This window comes from Fundulus heteroclitus, unplaced genomic scaffold, assembly GCF_011125445.2.
Source record: "Fundulus heteroclitus isolate FHET01 unplaced genomic scaffold, MU-UCD_Fhet_4.1 scaffold_194, whole genome shotgun sequence".
NCBI classification, from domain to species: Eukaryota; Metazoa; Chordata; class Actinopteri; order Cyprinodontiformes; family Fundulidae; genus Fundulus; species Fundulus heteroclitus.
Window position 1 is genome coordinate 41,758 of NW_023396606.1, and position 17,509 is coordinate 59,266.

The window sequence follows — 17,509 nt, forward strand, 5'->3', positions numbered from 1 at the left end:
ATCCTGCGGTCATTATCTGAGGAGGCACTAGGAGGAGCTGTGGGATTAACCGAGCCAGAAGGACAGCAAGTTGCTGCATGACTAGGGACAGGGACAGGGACCAAGGTCTCAGCCAGACCAACCGCTCGCCGGTGTTTGCGACGGCGAGGCGGCTGCAAAAAAGCGCTGCTGCCTAGGAGGTGGCGTCAAACCCGGGGGGGGGGGGCAGACCACCAGCCTGAAACCCTCAAAAGATGCCCCCTGGTCTTCAGCTCTGCCGGGGACAGAGCTCCGGGATCGCAGCAGGCTCATGTTGAAAAAAAACTAAATAAATAGAGGAGGGAAAAAGCAAAAAATGAAACGTGCTGATCTGGCGATAGGTCCTAAAACTGGCCAGGTTGTTCTGTAATGATCAGAGGAAAAGGACCCAGAATTTAGCCAGACTAGCACAGGTTTCTTTTTTAAAAAAAGCTCTTTAATCACCAACTCAAAAAACAGGGGAAAAATCCAAACACACTGTTGAACAAAAAGATGGCACAAAAAATAAACAGATGAGCAGGGCAGACAAGGCAGGAACAGACAGGACGGAGTGGCTCAGGTTTCTAGAGAAACAGGGGTCAAAATCCAAAAAGCAAACCAACATACAGAATTCGCAGGAGGAGACTCACCCATACTCAACAGGTTCTCCGGCGGGCGGCCCCGGCGTGAGAGGTTGTCCGGCGGGCAGCCCCAGCGTGACAGGTTCTCCGGCGGGCGGCCCCGGCATGACAGGTTCTTCGACGGGCGGCCCCGGCTTAACACTAACAGAAGGATTTTAAAGTCTATTCTCTGAGATACAGGGAGCCAGTGTAATGACTTCAGAACCGGGTCCATGTTCTCTACTTTCTTAGTCCTAGTGAGGACGCGGGCAGCAGCGTTCTGGATCAGCTGCAGCTGTCTGATCCACTTTTTAGGCAGACCTGTGAAAACTCCGTCACAGTAATCAATTCTACTAAATATAAACGCATGGATTAGTTTTTCCAGATCCTTCTGAGTCATTAGTCCTTTAAACCTGGAAATGTTCTTCAGGTCATAGAAAGCCGACCTTGTAATTGTCTTTAGATGCTTTTGGAGATTCAGGTCTGAGTCCATCACCACCCAGATTTTGGCCTGATCAGCGGTTTCTAGCTGAAGCAACTGAAGCTGTGTGGTATTATTTTTATTCAATTGAAGGACATTTTGGCACATCCATGCATTGATTTCTCCTAGGCATTTACTCAGCACTTGAATGGGTTCATAGTCACCTGGTGACATGGTGATGTAGAGCTCTGTGTCCTCTGCACATTTATGGTAACTGTGCAGAGGATGTTGAGGATGGTATGATGTTTTTTTATGATCTGAGCTAGAGGGAACATGTAGATATTGAATAGGAGGGGACCCAGGATGGACTCTTGGGGAATCCCACATGTGATTTTTGTCATCTTTGATGTAAAGTTACCTACTGACACAAAAAGTCCCTGTCCTTTAAATAGGATTTAAACCAGTTGAGTGCTGTACCACAAAGGCCCACATGGGAGGATGTCTGTAACATTAGACACCAAGCTGTTACCAGGAACCACTCCACCTAGAGGCCACCTCTACTCATTGTCTGCCCCTGAGTCTGAGGCTATGCAGAGGTACATTGATGACTCCCTTAGAGCAGGCATAATCTGTCCTTCTTCCTCCCCTGCGGGCGCAGGTTTTGTTTTTGTGGGTAAGAAGGGCGGCTCCCTCCATCCCTGAATTGATTACCGGGGACTCAATGACATTTCGGTTAAGAACCGATACCCTATTCCCCTAATGAACACAGCGTTTGATCAGATCCAGGGGACAAAAGTCTTTACTAAATTGGATTTACGTAATGCCTATCATTTGGTCTGGATTAAAGAGGGGGATGGAAAACCGCCTTCTATACCCCTACGGGCCATTATGAGTATTTGGTTATGCCATTTGGGCTCACTAATGCCCCAGCTGTTTTCCAAAACCTTGTTAATGAGGTCCTCAGAGATATGCTTGGGCAGTTCGTTTATGTTTACCTTGATGACATTCTCGTTTATTCCGATAACCTCACCATTCACAAACAGCACTTCCGCTCTGTCCTGCTCCGGCTCCTGCAGAATCAATTATACGTTAAGGCAGAGAAATGTGAATATCATTTCACCTCTACTACGTTCCTTGGGTTCATCCTGTCTCCTGGTTAGATGTCCATGGATCCAGCAAAGCTCCAATCGGTCACTGAATGGCCCATCCCCACTGATCGGAAACAGCTCCAGAGGTTTCTGGGTTTTGCCAACTTCTATCGACGGTTCATCCGTAATTATAGCCAAGTCGCCTCCCCGCTTCATGCCCTGACCTCTGTTAAAGTACGGTTTGCTTGGAATGACCAGGCGGACAGGGCTTTCAAACGCCTGAAGACCCTTTTCACATCTGCCCCGGTCCTTATATCCCCTGAACCGGAGAGACAGTTTGTGGTTGAGGTTGACGCCTCTAGTTCCGGCGTTGGGGCGGTGCTCAGCCAAAAGGCCGGGGATGGCAGAGTTCACCCTTGTGCCTACTTTTCCCGGAAGCTTTCCCCTGCGGAGCGGAACTATGATGTTGGCAACCGGGAGCTCCTGGCAGTTAGCCCTGGAGGAGTGGAGACACTGGCTGGAGGGTTCCAAAATCCCCTTCCTTGTTTGGACAGACCATAGGAACCTGGAATACCTGAAGACAGCTAAGAGACTCAACCCACGTCATGCCAGGTGGGCCCTCTTCTTTAGCCATTTTAACTTTTTGCTGTCTTACAGACCTGGTTCCAGGAACATCAAACCGGATGCTCTGTCCCGAACCTTTGAGACAGAGAAAGAGGGTCCCGAGCAGACACAGGAATACATCCTCCTTGACCCTGTGAGGTGTGCTGCTACCCGGCTCGGGTTAGAACAATAGGTCAGGGGCTCTCTTGACGGGATAAGTATCCCTGCAGCCTGTCCTAAGGACAAACTTTTTGTTCCGGACCCCCTAAGGGGCAAGGTCCTCGGATTCTGTCACAGCTCCCGTCTGTTCTGCCACCGTGGCATCACCACGTCCCTCCACAATGTCAGGTCTCAGTTCTGGTGGCCCAACTTGGTCAAGGACGTCAAGGAGTTTGTTTCTGCCTGTACCTGTCGCTGTCAGGCGACGCCCCTCGTCCGGCCTTCTCCAGCCCCTGCCTGTACCCTCCCGGCCATGGTCCAATATATCTATGGACTTTGTCACTGGCCTGCCCATCTCGGAGGGAAACTCCGTCATCCTGACTATTGTGGACCATTTCTCCAAGACGGTCCACTTAGTACGCTTACCTAAACTCCCCTCTGCTAAGGAGATGGGCTCCATCCTGGCTAGAGAGGTGTTTCGCCTACATGGCCTGGCTACAGACATTGTTTCTGACAGGGGTCCTCAGTTTGTGGCCCGATACTGGCCCGATGCTGGGGATTTCTGTCAGCCTCTCCTCCGGGTTCCACCCTCAAACGGATGGCCAGACGGCCAATCAAGAGGTCGAAGCCAAGCTTCGCCCACTAAGTGGGCTCCTAATCTGCCCTGGGTGGAGCACACAATTAACTCCACACCCTCCAGCTCCACTGGCCTCTCTCCCTTCTACATTGTTTATGGGTTCCAGCCACCAGTGTTCTCCATCGAGGAGAGGGAGTCGAGGGTCCCCTCTGCCCGTCTGTCTGCCCTGAGGTGCCAGCGTGCCTGGAGGAGAGCTAGACAAGCTATTCTTGCCTCCTCCCAGACCCAGGCTCGAGCTGCCAATCGCCGGCAGGTCCGAGCCCCGCATTTTTAGCCGGGAGATATGGTCTGGCTCTCCACCAAGGACCTTCCCCTCAAGGTGGAGAGCAAAAAACTGGCACCTCGGTTCATTGGACCCTTTCCCTTCTCCAAGGTGGTGAACCTGGTGGCAGTCCGTCTCCGCCTGCCTCCGGCAATGAAGATTCACTCCACATTTCATGTCTCCAAGATCAAACCTGTCAGGACCTCAAGTCTTGTGCCCGCCTCCAGCTCCACACCACCCACCCGGCTTGTCGACGGGTCCCCGGCGTACACCGTTAGATGCATACTCAGGTCGAGGAAGTGGGAAAGAGGCACCCAGTGACCCTGATTGACTGGGAGGGATACAGACCGGAGGGACGCCAGTGGGTCCCCTCATGTCTCATTTTGGACAAATCCCTCATCAGGGACTTCCACCGAGCCCATCCCGACCAGTCTATGGCATCTGGAATCCGCCCTTGAGGGGGGAGGGGCCCTGTGATGATCTCGGCACTAGCTCTGATCTTTCCCTATGTTCTACACACCTGCTCATTCTTCACCCCGCCTGCAATCAGTCCTCATCGGTCCCACCTGTTTTCACCTCCTTATAATCCCTGTGCAGATCAGAAGCTAGTACCAGATTGTCTTAAACTTGTTTAAAACGTCACTGACCTGCTTGGTTGAATTCTGGATCCAGTTTCCTGTAATTACAGACCCTTTGCTGGGGTTGCCGGTGGGTTTATTCTCATTTTTCTCAGGGAACTGTTTGTTCGCTGAGGATGGTGGTGTCTGTTCGGAATCACAGGCAGGGTTGTTTAATTTCCATACGTGGCAATACATCAAAATTCACTTCAAGTCGGCGGATTTTCAGCTCCATAACGGCTGTTTTCTATATAAATGTGTCAAATTCCTCTGTGTCGAAGAGAGGCATCCTGTGCTGATTAGCTGGAATCAGGTGGTTCTTCTCCATATCAGCTTCATGTTGAATTCTTTCTATAACAGAGGAGCGTTTTTCTCAGGAAAAATGCTCCTCTGGAGTGTAAATAGGCATCTTGTATGGATTAACTGAAAACTAAAATAGTCCATCCATCCATCCATCCATTTTCCGAACCGCTTTATCCCTCATGGGGTCGCGGGGGTTGCTGGTGCCTATCTCAAGCGTTCACAGGGCGATAGGCGGGGTACACCCTGGACAGGTCGCCAGTCTGTCGCAGAACTAAAATAGTCAACACGGGAAAAAATAAATAAACCCAACTTTCTGTAGCTTTGGCTAAGAGATAAAAAGGAGATAAAAAGTTAAAGGCAGGAAAATCCAAGCAAGCAGGGACCAGAGGAACAAGTGCCCGAGCAGGCGGAGAGGCAGAGACAAAAGCCTTACAAGAAAGAAATAAGACCAGAGTGTATTTGGGAGATTCTTTCACGTGATCCCCCTGAGGAGCAGAAGAGCAGGTAGGATGGCCTTGCGCATCCGCAGTTATTCAAAAAGGACTTGGGACTATTTTAGAAAGGACTATTTCTTACTTACATTTCTGGGAAAATCGTCCATTCTACCTTTAAAGGATTGCTGGCGTCTCTGTTAGTGTAAGATATATCTGTGCTGGTTACCTCTGTCTCTTTGCCTTTATTATCAGACATCAAAGAAGGGGGCAGGAGGAGTCAGGAGTTCACAACATGGGGGTTAAGAAACAAAAGAAAAGGCAAGGGGGGTTTTACAACATGGGGTTGGCACACAAAGAAGTGTAGGATTAACATATACAGCAAGACATTCCTTGTCTGGGAGAAACATCTGTTTCTTCCTGTGTGAAGTTAAAACAGTAGAACATTCCTTAATAAAAAGAAAATGATTACATTCACATTTCTTTAACAATGTCTGTGCTGCAGATCGCTACAGTGCATTTGAGGGCCTGCAAGCTGAGGAATGTGGCATCCTGAATGGCTGCGAGAATGGTCGGTGCGTCCGGGTTCAGGAGGGTTACACCTGTGACTGCTTTGCAGGATACACCCTTGACATGTCGCGCATGGCCTGTGTTGGTAAGAGAGAGCTCACTGTCATGTAAAGCCAATCCCACCTTTATTCTGTTTTATGCCGACCCTTTTCTCTGTCTGCAGATGTGAACGAGTGCTCAGAGCTGAACACCCAGATGCTGCTGTGTAAAAATGGAAAATGCATCAACACAGTTGGCTCCTATCAGTGCGAGTGTCTGCCGGGCTACAGGGTTTCTGACAAACTCAATTACTGTGTGAAGGTGGACAAACAGCAAACATCTACACACACTCAGTGAGAAGAAGCAGAGACCACTAAAACCTCATGTACAAGCTCATAACTTCCATACTTAAGAGGACGTCCGCTGAGTAGATGAAAAGTTCTCAGCTGCAACCAAATTCTACATGTCCTCAAGCACAACTGAACATCAGCACTGAGCAGGACGAACAACGAGGGGAGCAACAGTTAGGGGGTTTCTGTTCTCTTAGCACAACCTAAAATACGTTTGGATTTGGATTTATCAACTCCCAAAATTTCCCTTAGAATTTATTGTACCATGATATGTTGTCAACAACAACATGTATACTGCCCAATCTGAGAGCCAGCTGTCTTTTATCTTAATACATTTTTATTATTATGCCTGAGATAAAGTAATGATCAATTGGTTAAATAAATTACTTGTATCACTCTAATGGCCAAATATGGGGAAATTTGCTGAATGACTACGGCATTAAAGAAAATGATGGTTCTGATTTCATTTTTTGTTTTGTTCAAGAGATGTATAAACCTGCTGTGGGATTAACATGACCAATATACTGTAGCTGGGTTTCTTATGTTTATGTTTCTGCTTCAAAGGATCAAAAAGAAAATTTTTTGCTCCCAGAGTTACATAAATGCATGGTCTATTATCAGAGGCTGTATTTATTGAAGACCTTGATGGGTCAATGGTAAGCTGACGTGAAATTTCTTTTGCTAGAAGTAGAGTTGAGGTGTAATTAGATCTGAGAGGAGCAAAGGAATAACCCCTAGCGTGGAAAAAAATGAGGCACTTTTTCGGTCCTCAGTTTACATCAAAGTCCTCACTTTACCAGTTAAATGAGCAAAAAATGTTCTCACTCAGTTACAAGTACAAGAACACACACAATCAAATCCACTATATTCAGCACTGTATAAAGAAAAAACACATAAGCCGAAGTTAAACTATAAAGTTATTTTATGAACATTCAGCTTATTTCTGGGAGTGAGGCGTGTGTTAAAAATGTATGTTTCGTTATTTTTTTCTAAGTGCCTTTCATTTGTCTATAAGTGGTGCTTTATGAGTCATTAGAAACAGTTTAGTTCTTTTACCTTTTTTGACAAACCCAACATATACATTGTTTACTGGGGGATCCTGTCATATCCACAGCACTTCAAAATCATCGTTGAATATTTAATTCTGCAGGGATTCCGGCTGCCCGTTCAATCACTTCCTCTGTCCATGCCCTCTGGGAACAAGTTTTTATCATCACACCACAGCACCATCGGGTCATTCAGCCTCCAAGTGTCCCTGAGCTAGAGGAAGTCACTTAGCTTTGGTAATAAGCTTTTCCTGAAGTTTTCTCTTTGATGTGTAACAGCTGTCAGATGCAATCAGACAGCTGCAAAACACAGAACAAAACTATGCTTCATGTTTTCCACAAAGAACTAAATGAGCTGTTGCTCCCTCCCTCCGTCTTTAAGGGGCCAAAACCATCTTTTCCTGACTGGGTTTCACTGCATAGTCTTGCCAGGTTGCGATGCTGCTGTGGGACAGCGAAGGGAGAGAAGAAACGATTGTACATTTCAACTAAAGAGCAGGGAAAATAGCTTCTGTATTTGTAATTTGTACAAGTAAATGGCTTTTTCTGGTAATTCAAACATAATGTACAATAAACCCACTGGTAATAAACTACAAATTGTGATATTTAATGGCACTACTTTGTCCTTATTTCCAATCTTAAAATATGCACCGAATATGATCATGGTAGTATAGTAATTAGCTGTCATTTCATCCTTACCATAGCCATTTATTGACATTTGTCAGTTAAAATAAAGAACATTTCAGCCTTTTTTGTATGTTTAAGAAGTTTTATTAGCAAATGCTGTGGGAGAAAAGAAGTGACGTTTTGTAAAAGCCTACAAAGAATGAATGTTCTGTCATAAAGCTTGTACTTTGACAATAACAGCTTCCTTTAGCTCACGCTGACCATGGAATTATTTCTGGGAGCCATATCTGTATAACTGGATAAACATCAGCTTGACACCAGAAATGGTGTCACGAATGTTTGTCAAAATGTTTGACAGACAAAATTGTTTAGAATCCTCAATATATCCCAGTTTGTATTTCATTCTTTGAGAGATCTCAATGTAAGATAATTGGGTGACTGCATTGTGTTCTTTCATACACTGATAAAGCTCTCTCCCATGAGCTGGACAAATCTGGGGTTCTACCTGAGTCATCTTTGACAATACACTTATGTTGTGAAATTACGCACCGTTTTAAAGTTATTTAATGTTTAATAAATAAGTCTTTGTCTATTAGGTATTGTCCGGTGAATATCAGCTCTAGAACTGATATCACGACAATAGTTGAAAGGAATGATTCGAGCAGGGTATAACTGCAGGCCCAGCCAGCAGCAAACACGCCCCTGTAGGAACGCTCACACAGTAAGAATGCCCACACACGCCCCTGTGGGAGGTCCAACAGTGTGGGCATGTTGCTCTGCTCCTTGCGTGCTTGCATTTTCCTGCTTTTTACTTTTTATCTCCTTTTTATCTCTTAGCTAAAACTTCAGAAAGTTGGATTTAGTTATTTTATTTATTTTTCTTTTATTTATTTTTGATTTTGATTTTCAAAAGATGCTTATCTTCACCTCAGAGAACTTTGACAAGCTTCTACAGAAGATAACTGTTAAGGAACTGAAAATCTGCCAACTCGAAGTGAATTATGATGTAAACACCGCGTATGGAAATGAAACAACCCTGCCTGTGATTCCGAACGGTGACCACCAGCCCAGCGACTCAGTGAACAAACAGTTCCCTGAGGAAAATGAGAATCCCTGGACCACTCTGGGTGCAAGACCAAAGGATCAAGGAAACCCCCACTTAGACAAAGGAAACTGGCTGATACTACAAGAGAAGTGTCCCAAGACAAGTGAAACAACAGCGGGCTGTTCTCAAAACAAATGATAGGAGTAAACCTGCTGGAAATGTTGGAATTCCGTTACTAAACAGATTCGCTCCACTCCAAGATGCGGCCCAGGAGGATCGTGACAACAATCAAAGATATGTCAACAATTTTCGCTCTAAGGAACCAGAGAAAAAACACGCCACAGGGCCAAGGACCCTGATTTTATGCAATGGATCTGTAAGTGGGATTAAACATTCCTGTAACAAGAAAACACAAAGGTGTTGATTTATAACGATTCGAACTGTGGCCTGGTGTCTGATGTATCAGACATTCTTCCAAGGATCTTGAAAGAACGCCCGACCTTGGAAAAACTCATAGTACAAGCTGAAGCCCTGGGCGACGCCACCTGGAGAAAATCAGAAGTATTAAAAGAGGATTACATTCGTCTGCTGAATTTAGTTGATGGCCTTAATGTCAAGGTGTTTCTCATTGGCCCTCGGCTGCCCATTAAGTGTGGAGATGAGATTTTTTCCAGAGTTCTCCTGCTAAACAAATGGCTAGAAAAAACATGTAAACAAACAACTGTAACATTCATAGACAACTTTAACATCTTTTGGGAGAGGAGACATCTGTTTAACAGAGATGGTTTCTCTCTAAATAGCAAAACGGCTGATTTCAACCATCTTCTATTCTGTGAACCATGCACCATCAGCTTTGTCCCAAAACAAAGCTTAACCAGTGCCAAAACAAACGATAAGCCCAGTACAGCCCGATCAAGCCAAGATAAAGATGGCCAGTAAGATGACACAGAAAGAGGCTACGTCAGAATTACACGAGGATTCATCCCAGATCTCAGCAGGACAGAGAAAGGACTCTCCTTTTATCTTCCAAAACAAACCAAAAACCTCCATCGCCACGAACACCGGTCCATACTGCCCCCACCTCCCCTTCTTCTCCACAAATGTTCCTTTTCTGGAATTTTCTCACAACATGAACAAAGTATTCAAGATTGGCCTACAGTTGACATCCTCTCCACACAGCCATTCTCACAACCGCAGCTCTGTGACTAAACAAGCATCTTCTAAAAGCCTCAGAGCCCCCCCCCCCCCCTCAACGTATCACGCAACATTCCTGCGTTCAGGACCTTCAGATAACTTCTCTGTGATACACACAGGGCCCTGGCAGCACGTTTATCAGATATGACCGTTTCCAGCATCAGCTTGGGCCTTTTGTCGAAGATTATGGAATATCTGTGATGATACGTGGCAGAAATAAGAAAACCAGAAGGATAACAAACAGGAACAAAAACTTAAAAGTCATAAACTGTCAGATGCAACTTGTCACTGAGACATCAACCACCAAGTCATATAAACTGGGTTTACTAAACACTAGATCTCTGCCAAACAAAAAACTCTGCAGTGCTATTATAAGTACTGTTCTTTCTATTCAATTATGTTAGACTTTGAAAATTCACTAGGAGGCAATATTTTGTTGGCGAGGGACTGCAAAGTTGAGAGCCCGTGATTGCTCAAGGTTTTCCACTTTTTCAGCATGGCCATGCCTTGCTTTTTTTTCTTTTTTCATGTTTCACCCCATTCCTGTTCTAAGGGGTGCGTTCAAGTTCTGTTTTCATGTGTTATATTTTTATATTCTACTGTATTGTTTATCTTATGCCACACCCGACCAGCCTTAATCTTTATCCTTGTATGCAGACGTAATATAAATGTTACATTTTATCTAACTTGATGGAAGGTACAATTGACCTGAAGATGGCCAGCTGGAATGTAAAGGGTTTGAATAATGTAGTTAAGAGAAAGAAGATTTTGACATATTTAAAGTCCTCTAAAGTTGATACAGCTTATGTTCAGGAGACGCATTTAACCAAATCGGAGTCAATTAAACTTAAAGGTTCTTGGATAGGAAAAGTGTTTTCGAGGACTGGAACAAGTAATAGTAGAGGGGGTTATTATTATTATTATTATTATTATTATTATTATTATTATTATTATTCACAAGGCTGTTCATTTTACTGAAACTGATGTATTGCGAGACCAAGATGGTAGATATGTTGTTGTCAAAGGATAATTATTGGACACGGCAGTAATTCTTTGCAATATATATGCACCTAATTCAGACAGACCAGACTTTTTTCATAATCTATCACAAATTCTTCTGGATTCAGACGGTGCTCAAATAATCATGGCTGGAGATTTTAACGAAATCTGGGACAGAGATTTAGACCGGTCGCAACCAAGCACTAATACAGAAAGCCGGTGAGCAATGGCCATCAGGCAGTTATGTTCTGATAATGGCCTTCGGGATATCTGGAGACTGATGCAACCCGATAGCAGAGATTACACAAGGATAGATTATTTTTTTAATATCAGAAACAATAGTAAACAACTCAGTTGACTCAAGCATAGGAAACATTGCAATCTCAGACCATGCACCGTTTTTTCTCTGCGTAAAGAAAATCTCACAAACTCCGAAAAGCCGTAGGTGGCGGCTGAATGTATCATTTCTTAGGGACAAATCATTCACTAAACTGATTAGAGAGGAAATTCAATTTTTTAAGGAATCGAATAAAATGGGCGATACATCTCTAAGTACCTGGTGGGATGCACTGAAAGCCTATTTAAGAGGGAGAATAATATTGTATGCAGTTTTTTTTAAAAAAAACTTGAATGAAAAAGTAACTTCTCTAGAAGCAGAGCTTAAAGTTCTTGAGTCACTACACCAAACTAAGAGCAGGACCACTTTGAATAAAATTGTGAATGTGAAATATAACTTAAACACCTTATATACCATAAATGCTGAGTATGCCTTATTCTGAACTAAACAGGCATACTGGGAAATGGGAGAAAAGCCAGGCCGCCTTCTAGCTTACCGTCTCAAACAGCTTAACAGTATGAACCACATTCCAGGAGTTAGACAATCAGGTGGCACTGTCACAATGTCATCCCAACAGACAAATGATAGATTCAGAACTTTTTATAACAATTTGTACTCTTCCCAAGGTAAGTCAGACGATCAAACATTTGAAACATTTCTTGCGGATCTCAACCTCCCTCAACTCACAGAACAGGATAGGGAATATTTAGAGGCTCCTTTAAATACACAGGATAACTCTCGGGCCATTAAGAGCATGCCACCGAACAAGGCACCAGGTTTAGATTGTATTCCCTTGGACTTCTACCAATCATTTGAAGATATTTTAAGTCCTTTGTTATTAGATATCTATAATGAAGCCTTTCAAAATGGCTCCCTACCACAATCAATGCATTCTGCACTTATAACGTTAACTCACAAGAAAGGTAAAGATGCTCTAGATCCCAATGGATATCGACCAATTTCTTTACTTAACTGTGACCAAAAACTCCTAGCAAAAGTACTCAATTAAAAAAGGTTATTGTTAGCATAATACATATAGATCAGTCTGGATTCATCCCTAACAGATATGGCTCAGATAATATCAGGAGACTAGTGAATTTACAATATCATGTATATGACTCAACACAACCAACCATTGCTTTATCTTTGGATGCAGCTAAGGCATTTGATTGCGTGGAATGGGAGTTCCTTTTTAAGATTCTGGGAAAATTTGGCTTTGGGAGCAATTTCTTCACATGGATAAAAACCTTCTATGATAAGCCCTCTGCCTGTGTATTAATTGACGGTCTCATATCTAGTCTATTTCAGTTACAAAGGTCAACGAGACAAGGTTGCTAGTTTATTCGTGATTGCAATTGAACCTCTGGCTCAAAAAATTCGCTGCCATACAGCCATACATGGTATTAATATGGGCAGCATCCATCACAAGCTTCTTCTGTACGCAGATGATATGTTGGTCCTTCTAACCAAACCTGAAGAATCTGTTCCCGTTTTATTAGATTGTATTGAAGATTTCAAATTATTGTCTGGATACAAAGTAAATTGGAATAAGTCTGAAGCTATGCCCATGTCTGGACACTGCCCCTCCTCTCTATATAAAAACTGGAGATTCCGTTGGTCTCCCTAAAGTATTAAATATTTGGGCATACAGATCACCTCTGATTATAACAATATGGTTAAAATGAATACAGGTCCCTTGATTGGAAAAATAAGAATTGACTTTGGTAGATGGTCTAAAATTCATTTGTCCCTGTGGGGAAAAATTAACTCTATTAAGATGATGACAGCACCAGTTGTTTTCTATCTCCTCTGTAATATTCCTTTGCATATACAAGACTGTTTTTTTAAAGAGCTAAATGTCTTAATATTGGGTTTTCTATGGGGTAAATCCTATCACCGTCTGAGTCTTAAAAAGTTACAAGCGAGTGTTGACAGAGGTGGTTTTTCCTTACCCAATTTTAAATGGTATTTTTTTGCAAAACAACTTAGAGTTTGGTTACCCACTTTCAATTCCTCTTCTAAACCTTCCTGGTCTCAGCTGGAGTCTGATACAAATGGAGGTGAATCTCCATGGGCTACTTTATTAGGTGTCAAAACAAGAATGCATAGAGATCACCGTATTATTACAGCAGCCAAATTAATTTGGAATAAAGTACACAGAGCAGGTCGCTGGGATTTCATTAAGTCATCACTAGCTCCTCTATGGAATAATAACAAAATTCTTATTGGGGGAAACTGGCCACAGTGGTTTGAGGTGGGAATCTCCTGTGAGAGACGATAGGATATACCCTTCTGTCACTTTTTGATTCATGGATGATTAATTACCTTATCAAACCCCACACTGACCTCCACATGACCCCCCTCCCCCACTTCCGGAATTCACACCCCACCCCCACCCATTTCCGGTCCCCTCCCCCACTCCAGGAATCCACACCCCTCCTCCATTTCCGGTCCCCTCCCCCACCCCAGGAGTTCCGAACAGCCTGAATGAAACTGACACAGATTCAACAAATAGGATCTTCTCGGTAACATGGTAATCAAAGATGGGGCTTACCGGTCAATGGTTTTTCCGCGCAAGTCTGAGACTCAAGATAAAACAACCCCCGTTATTTTTGTGCTTGACGATTATAATGCAGACTGTGGCGTGTTCAGACCCTTGTAAACCATTCCCTTTGACGCGTGGCGTGACAAGATGACTGCAAGAGCAGACCGAATGTCAATGCTGTTTTGCGACTGTCGCAACTGGAGAGACGTTTTGAGGTCAAGAAAGCGCTAGCTTTTTAGACCCGCCCCCTCACAACAGCCAATACGTAGGTATATTTCTTTTCTAAAATGAAAATAAAACTTGGTAGAAACTGTCATGGTTTAGTTTTTGGTCTGGCTTTTTTCCTGTTTTTTTCAGTTCCTCCTCTCACTCAGCTCACCCTCCAGGTCCGTGTGGGTAATTATATTTCTGATTAATCTTTAGTTGAAAACGGCACTCCTCAGGGGAGCGTCATTAGTCCAGTACTATTTTCTATTATGATAAACGATGTTTATAAGAAGGTTAAACCTGACATAGGAAAATCACTTTTTGCAGATGACGGGGCAATTTGGAAAAGAGGAAGGACTATGGAATATGTTGTAAAGTTCAGGATGCTACTGATGTGGTGGAAGATTGGTCTTTGAAATGGGGATTTAAGTTATCTGTTGAGAAATCTCAATCCAAGTTTTTCACGAGAAAGAAAGTCAAAGAAGATATTTGTCTGAAATTGTATAAACAAAGATTAGAAAGGGTAAACGTTTTTAAATTCTTGGGGTTTGATAGTTTGCTTACGTGGAAAAATCATATTAATAAGATAGAATATAAATGTAAGAAAGTATTGAATATTATGAGGTGTTTAACAGGAAGTGTATGGGGAGCTGATCGTATGGCGTTGAAAAATGAATATATTGCATTAGTTAGATCAGTTTTAGATTATGGTTGTATTGTTTTTGATTCAGCCACTAGTTCATCTTTAAAAAGGTTGGACATAATTCAGGCTCAAGCACTGAGCCTGAATTATGCCTGAACCAGTAAAATCAAGTCCAATATCGGCGCTTCAAGCGGAGGTTTTTGCCATTAAGTCTTAGAAGGAAACGGTTGAGGGCAAATTATTGGGCTAATTTACAAAGTCAAAAAGAAACACATATAACAAAAAGAATACTAATTGAAAGTTGGGAAAGTAGTAAAATTAAAAAGGAGGTATTTAGTAAGGGAATTATTCAGATAATTGAGGAGTTAGGAATCAATAATTGGGCCGTTAGTCTAACTACCTTAATGCCAACTATACCATCATGGTTACTACCTCAACCTAGTGTTGAGCTTTCTTTATTAAAAAAGATTAGTTGAAGCAATAACATGTTAAGTATACAAGCTTATGTGAACACTTTGATACATGAGTGATATGGGTATTATGTACATGTATTCACGGATGGGTAAAAAAATCCAGAGAATGGAAAAACAAGCTGTGCTTTTGACATTCCTGATTTAAAAGTTAAAGTGTTTAAAAGATTAACTGATCATTTCTCAGTTTATGCAGCAGAAACGATGGCAATCATGTTAGCATTACAATGGATAGAGGAAGTCAAACCCATGAGAATACTAATATGTTCAGATTCAAGTGCAGCATTGGCTAGTCTCAAAAGTGTGTCATCTAAATGTAGGGAGGATATTATGTTAGAAAGTGTGTTATCATTATACCGAGTACGTAGTCTGGAGATTGATGTTCAGTTTTTATGGATTCCAGCACATAGTGGCATTCAAGGGAATAAGATGGCAGATTCTGTAGCTAAGAAGGGGTTGACGATAAATAAGGTAGAAGTACCAATTAGCAAAGCAGAAATCAAATCCTACATACGAAGCAAAATTAAGGTACAGTGGCAAAAATTATGGGATAATGGAAATAAAGGAAGACATTTATATAAGATACAGCAAAAAGTGGGGGAAGAAGAGCCTCTGGGGAAGAGCAGGAGAGAACAGGGGATGTTTAGCAGAATTAGACTAGGCCACACGAGGGTCACTGCATATTATTGGGAAGCATTCACAGTTTCAGCATTCCAGAAACAGTGGAACATGTGCTGTTTGAGTGTATTAAATACTCAAATGAAAGAATGGATCTAAGGACTGGAACAAGAAGGAATCAAACAACTGAACATTAAAAATATCTTCTCAAATAAATCCGGAAAGATGGTGCGTAGGATCATGTCATCTTATCTACAACAAACTGGACTGGATTTCCTTAAATCCTGAGGATTTAAGGAAAAGTAACTAAAGATCAAGTATTCAATTTTCAATTCAATTTTATTTATATAGCGCCAAATCATGAAACATGTCATCTCAAGGCACTTTACAAAGTCAAGTTCAATCATATTATACAGATTGGGTCAGATTATACAGATTGGTCAAAATGTCCTATATAAGGAAACCAGTTGATTGCATCAAAGTCCCGACAAGCAGCATTCACTCCTGGGGAAGAGTCATCTGCATTGTACATGGCTTTGCTGCAATCCCTCATACTGAGCAAGCATGAAGCGACAGTGGGAAGAAAAACCACCCATTAACGGGAAGGAAAAACCTCCGGCAGAACCGGGCTCAGTATGAACGGTCATCTGCCTCGACCGACTGGGGGTTACAGAAGACAGAACAGAGACACAACAAGAGAAACAAAAAAGCACAGAAGCACACATTGATCTAGTAATCTGTTCTACATTAGATGGAAGTAGCGTGTGAGCCGTCTTCTCTGGATGATGTCACAGTTAACAGAACGCCAGACCAGGTGTACCTACTATGAAGAAAAAAGAGAGAGAGCAAAAGTTAAAAGCTGAAATGACGACAGTCATTTCAATGTAATACAATGCAAAACTGGAGAACAGTAGACTGAAGAACAGTAGAAATCAGTAGAGTGAGAAAATTAGACCCTGATGTCCTCCAGCAGCCTAGGCCTATCACAGCACAACTATAGAGATAGCTCAGGGTATGAGCCACTCTAACTATAAGCTTTGTCAAAAAGGAAAGTTTTAACATTAGTCTTAAAAATAGATAGGGTGTCTGACTCACGGACCAAAACTGGGAGTTGGTTCCACAGGAGAGGAGCCTGATAGCTAAAGGATCTGCCTCCCATTCTACTTTTAGAGACTCTAGGAACCACCAGCAGACCTGCAGTCTGAGAGCGAAGTGCTCTGTTAGGAACATACGGGGTAATCAGAGCTCTGATATATGATGGAGCTTGATTATTAAGGGCTTTATACGTTAGAAGGAGAATTTTAAATTCTATTCTTGATTTAACAGGAAGCCAATGAAGGGAAGCTAAAACAGGAGAAATATGATCCCTCTTGTTGATTTTCATCAGAACTCTTGCCGCAGCATTTTGAATCAGCTGAAGACTTCGAACTGCATTTTGTGGACTTCCTGATAGTAAAGAATTACAATAGTCCAGCCTTGAAGTAACAAATGCATGGACTAGTTTTTCAGCATCACTCCTGGACAGAATGTTTCTAATTTTGGCGATATTCCGGAGGTGAAAAAAGGAAACTCTGGAAACCTGTTTAATATGAGATTTAAATGACATGTCTTGGTCGAAAACAACACCAAGATTTTTAACTTTATTACCAGAGGCCAAGTTAATGCCATCCAGATTAAGGGATTGATTAAGAACTTTATTTTTTGAAGACTCTGGCCCAAAGATTACAACTTCTGTCTTGTC

The 17,509-nt window shown here is 42.6% G+C and overlaps 1 protein-coding gene across 1 annotated transcript in view; it reads left to right on the forward strand.

Annotated features, from left to right (window-relative positions):
• Positions 1 to 7,693, forward strand: part of LOC105922607 (latent-transforming growth factor beta-binding protein 1-like) — a 29,415-nt gene extending 21,722 nt beyond the window's left edge. Inside the window, exons 8-9 of the mRNA XM_036129624.1 lie at positions 5,644 to 5,793; positions 5,872 to 7,693. Of these exons, the coding sequence (XP_035985517.1) occupies positions 5,644 to 5,793; positions 5,872 to 6,044 (323 nt within the window). The 3' untranslated portion in view covers positions 6,045 to 7,693. The remainder of the gene's footprint in view (positions 1 to 5,643; positions 5,794 to 5,871) is intronic.
• Positions 7,694 to 17,509: the final 9,816 nt, after the last annotated feature.